At 62.5% G+C, this 4,660-nt stretch overlaps 2 protein-coding genes across 2 annotated transcripts in view; one reads left to right on the top strand and one right to left on the bottom strand.

The window, feature by feature from the left end:
• The first annotated feature begins 126 nt into the window (after nucleotides 1–126).
• On the top strand, nucleotides 127–3,462 carry mtif2 (mitochondrial translational initiation factor 2). The gene is made up of 13 exons (XM_017305551.1): nucleotides 127–225; nucleotides 295–418; nucleotides 488–659; nucleotides 736–896; nucleotides 980–1,156; nucleotides 1,227–1,366; nucleotides 1,451–1,575; nucleotides 1,644–1,848; nucleotides 1,985–2,237; nucleotides 2,303–2,443; nucleotides 2,526–2,690; nucleotides 2,767–2,907; nucleotides 3,293–3,462. Exons 1-13 carry the CDS (start codon nucleotides 127–129, stop codon nucleotides 3,460–3,462), a joined length of 2,073 nt encoding a protein of 690 aa, XP_017161040.1.
• A 34-nt stretch (nucleotides 3,463–3,496) lies between these two features.
• sde2 (SDE2 telomere maintenance homolog (S. pombe)) overlaps nucleotides 3,497–4,660 on the bottom strand; it is a 3,473-nt gene continuing 2,309 nt past the window's right edge. The window contains exons 3-5 of the mRNA XM_008423168.2: nucleotides 4,570–4,658; nucleotides 3,905–4,136; nucleotides 3,497–3,822 (exon numbers count right to left, since the gene is read on the bottom strand). Coding sequence (XP_008421390.2) covers nucleotides 3,625–3,822; nucleotides 3,905–4,136; nucleotides 4,570–4,658 — 519 coding nt within the window. The 3' untranslated portion in view covers nucleotides 3,497–3,624. The remainder of the gene's footprint in view (nucleotides 3,823–3,904; nucleotides 4,137–4,569; nucleotides 4,659–4,660) is intronic.

Below are 4,660 nucleotides of genomic sequence, written 5' to 3' on the forward strand. Positions count from 1 at the left end.
GTTGGGTGTGTGTGTGTGTGTGTAGTTGTGTGTGTGTGTGTGTAGTTGTGTGTGTTCTGGCCCAGTTATGTTGACTCTAACTGCGGCTCTGTGCTGCTGCCTGTCCTCCTCCACCTGTCTGTAGCTATGAGTGTGATGTCATCGATGATGCGGGCTGCGGTGCTGCTGCGGAGCTCCGCCCCCCTGCTCACCTGGCCTCAGAGCAGACGACTGGCCTCCAAGCAGGTAAGGCTGTGGATGTTAGCTTAGCTTAGCTGGTGTCCTGGTCTAAGGCTGATGATTCACCTGGTGCAGGTCAAAGGTCAGAGGAAGGAGCAGAAGAAGCCCAACCTGAAGCCCAAAGTGGACAAACAGGAAGTGGAGATCAGACAGGGCATGACGGCGGCGGCGCTGGCGGCGGCCATGAACAGAGACTTTGGTGAGCAGCGTGAGCCAACGCCGATGACCCGATCCTCCTGCAGATTCTACTGACCCGGTTCTGCTACAGACCACGTTGTGGAGGCGCTGCTCAACACGCCAGCGGACCTGGACTCGCTCCAGCCCAACTCGGTTCTGGAGGACAGCTGGATCAAGGAGGCGGTGATCCGGTCCGGGATGAAGTTCAGATGGGCCAAGCTGGGCGAGAGCCGGGAGCGGCCCAACAGAGACGCCCAGAGGAGGTACCGGATTGGACCCGACCGGACCGGACCCGACCATCATCCAACTGACCTGTCTGTGACCCCTCTGTGACCCCAGGCCCCCTGCTGACCCCACGCTGCTGGCGAGTCGCCCCCCGGTGGTCACCATCATGGGCCATGTGGATCACGGGAAGACGACGCTGCTGGACAGCCTGAGGAAGAGCCAGCTGGTCGCCACGGAGGCCGGCGGCATCACGCAGCACATCGGCGCCTTCCTGGGTAACGGGCGCCGCCGGGGGCGGGGCCAGCTGGCGGGCTCCGCCCCCGAACCCCAGATCAGATTCTGTCTTTCTGACCTCCAGTCCAGCTGCCCACTGGGGAGCGGATCACCTTCCTGGACACGCCGGGCCACGCCGCCTTCTCCTCCATGAGGGCCCGCGGCGCCCACGCCACCGACATCGTGGTGCTGGTGGTGGCGGCCGACGACGGCGTCATGAACCAGACCGTGGAGTCCATCCAGCACGCCAAGAACGCCAAAGGTAGGAGCGGGCGTCGTCAGGCGGCGCCGGGTTGTTCTGGTTCTGATGTTCTGCTTGCGGCCCGGCCCAGTCCCCATCATCGTGGCGGTGAATAAGTGCGACAAGCCGCAGGCCGACCCCCAGCGGGTGAAGCAGGAGCTGCTGGCGCACGGCGTCGTCTGCGAGGAGTTCGGCGGCGACGTTCAGGCCGTCCACATCTCGGCTCTGAAGGTGATCCGACCCGAACCGGGCCGCCCCGGTCTGGCCGACCCACGGCGCCCGGCGCGGCCTCAACGATGATGTCGCTGTTTCCAGGGCGACAACCTGCAGGCTCTGGCCGAGGCCACGGTGGCGCTGGCTGAGGTTCTGGAGCTCAAGGCGGACCCGGACGGCCCGGTGGAGGCCGTCCTTATCGAGAGCCGGACCGACAAGGGCAAAGGGTGAGTCCTCCAGAACCGGGTCCGGTTCCGATGGGGGTTCTGCTGATGGGCCCACTTCCTGTTCCCAGCCCTGTGACTACGGCCATCGTCCAGAGGGGGACGCTGCGGCGCGGCTGCGTTCTGGTGGCCGGCCGCTGCTGGGCCAAGGTCCGCTTCCTGTTCGACGAGAACGGCCGCGCGGTGCCGGAGGCGGCGCCGAGCGCCGTGGTCCAGGTGGTCGGATGGAAGGAGCTGCCGTCTGCCGGAGAGACGGTGCTGGAGGTGGAGTCAGAGGTGAGGGCCAGAACCGGGGTCGGATCAGAACAGGTAGCTTTGGTTCTGGTTGCTAGGAGCCCCACATGGTCCGGTCAGAGCTGTGTGAGCTACTTCCTGTGTGGACCGCTGCAGTAAAAGCCTGTCCCGCCTGCAGCAGCGGGCCAGAGAGGTGGTGGAGTGGAGGAGCCACCAGGCGGAGCAGCACAAGCTGCTGGGGGAGCAGAGCGCCGTCCAGCTCAAGCAGCAGCGCCACCTGGAGGAGTACCGGCGGGACCGCGAGCCGCTGGCCCACCTGAGCTGGCGCCAGAGGAGGGCGGCGCTGTACCGGGCCGACAAGATCCGCTTCTCCATGCGGCCCAGCGAGCGGACGGAGAGCGACGAGCCCGGCCTGCCGCTCGTCATCAAAGGTGGGGACGGCGTCCGGCGGCTCCTCCCGCCGTGACGTCACTGACCGGTGACCTCTGACCTACAGGTGACGTGGACGGGTCGGTGAAGACGCTGCTGAACATCCTGGACGGCTACGACGCCCAGGACGAGTGCCGGCTGGACGTGATCCACTTCGGCGTCGGCGACGTCTCGGAGAACGACGTCAACATGGCCGCCACGTTCGGAGGTAGGTGTTCTGGTGCCAGAGCGACCTGGGGCCAAGCGGTGTTGCCCTGGTAACGGCAGCAGGTTCCGGTTCTGTTCCTCAGGGTCGGTGTACGGCTTCAACGTGGCGGCGAGCCGCGGCGTGACGCAGCTGGCGGCGCGGAGGGGCGTGGCCCTGCAGCTGCACCGCGTCATCTACCAGCTGGTGGAGACGCTGCGCCACGAGCTGAGCAGCAAGCTGCCGCCGCAGCGCCGCTGCAGCACCGTGGGTGAGTCCAGGTCCAGAACCACAGCAGAACCGGGTCAGACCGCTTCCATCTGAACCGACTCTGCCCCCGCCTGCAGGTGAGGCGACGGTCCTCGCCGTCTTCGCCGTCTCTGTGGGGAAGAAGGAGGTTCTGGTGGCTGGTTGCCGGGTCCAGAAGGGCCAGCTGGACCGCCGGCTGAAGTTCAGGCTGATCCGAGGACGAGACACGGTGTGGGAGGGTGAGTGAGACCAGAACCGGGCCGGGCCCAATTGGTTCTGAACCTTGAGGATTTATGTGTTTGGGTCCTGATGGTGAACCAGTTCATCCTGGTCAGAATGAACTGGTTCATGTTCACATGAACTAGTTCTCCTGGTCAGGAGCTTCTCTGATTGGCTGAGCAGGAGGTCAGAGGTCAGACATCATTAAACCACGCTGCCAGTCATCCTTATGTACGCGCTGCTCAAAGCCTCCCCATTAGCAGTAATCGTTTCTGCCAATAGAACATTTGGCAGCAGATGCATAAGGATGATTGACAGCTCGGGACCGCTGCATCACCATGGAGACGGTTAGGTACAGAAGTTACATTCTGCAGCTTTAATGAGCCGGTTCTGGTTCTGCTGCAGGTTCTGTGTTGGCGCTGAAGCACCATAAGGACGATGTGGCGACGGCGAAGGCGGGCATGGAGTGCGGCGTGTCGGTGGACGGCGAGGTGGACTTCAGCGCTGGTGATGTCATCGAGTGCTTCGAGGAGCAGGAAGTTCCTCGGGTCACTTCCTGGGACCCCGGGTTCTGACCGGACCGGACCCTCAGACTGAGAAACAACTCAGTTTGGTTCTGGAACATTTTATTAATATTTCATGAAAACAAATCTGATCATCGATTCAAATAAACGATTCCAACATTTAGACCCGGCCGCTTCATTCCAGACAGGAAGTTCTGCCTTCCAGAGCTGGGTCTACTTCCTCCTGGTTCTGGCGAGCAGTGCCGGGTCGACCCGGTCTGGACTCAGGCCTCTGATTGAGAAGAGGCGGGCGGCGCGCTCCGATAGCGTTCCCCCGCACTTCAGGCCGCGGCGCATCAGTTCCTCCTTCAGAACCTCCAGACCCAGAGACTCCAGCTGCTGGACGGACGGCACCGAGGACAGGTCCAACTGCTGAGGCAGAACCAGAACCGTCAGAACCCAGCAGAGGGTTCTGCTCTAAATCACTTTTAAGCACCTGGATTCTGGTTCTGACCTGATCTGGTTCCCTGCAGCCCCGAGGAGGGTTCTGGTCCCCTGACGGTTCAACAGCCGGTTCCGTCGGGTGGGCGGGCTTCTGGACCTCGGCCGGTTCCGTCGGGAGGCTGGGCTTCTGGACCTCGGCCGGTTCCGTCGGGAGGCTGGGCTTCTGGACCTCGGCCGGTTCCGTCGGGAGGCTGGGGTTCTGGACCTCTGAGGTTCTGGCGGTTGGAGCGGCTGAAGCGGTGCTGGAGGAGACAGCAGAGTCAGGATGTGGAGCCGGGTCATGGAAACCGGTTTGGTTCTGGTTCTGATGGTGAACTGGTCTGGTTCGGATCAGTTCTGCTAAAAGTGACCAGCTGGTTCTCCATCAGAACTGAGAATATTTCAGCTTATTGGACTGGCGCTGGACGGGTTTCTACAGCTGGACCATCTGGACCCCCGGATTATGAGGAACCAGTTAGAACCATCAGAACCAGTTTAGCCAGCGCTCCCAGGAACAGAACCCACCCTGAAGCTAAACACGGATCGGCCCAGAACCGGCCGGTCCGATCAGTGGGCTGAACCTGCAGCGCCTCCAGCTGATCAAAACATGTTGACCTAACGCTGACCTCTGACCTCTGAGGATCAGGAACGTCCTCACTAACCCTGAATATCGATCCAGATATCGGATCAACAGACCTGCTGCTGGGTCCAGGCTCCGCCTCCTCCCTCTGGGTCGTCATGGTGACGGCTCCTCTGCTGCTGGGTCCAGGCTCCGCCTCCTCCCTCT

Source organism: Poecilia reticulata, linkage group LG1, assembly GCF_000633615.1.
Source record: "Poecilia reticulata strain Guanapo linkage group LG1, Guppy_female_1.0+MT, whole genome shotgun sequence".
NCBI lineage: Eukaryota > Metazoa > Chordata > Actinopteri > Cyprinodontiformes > Poeciliidae > Poecilia > Poecilia reticulata.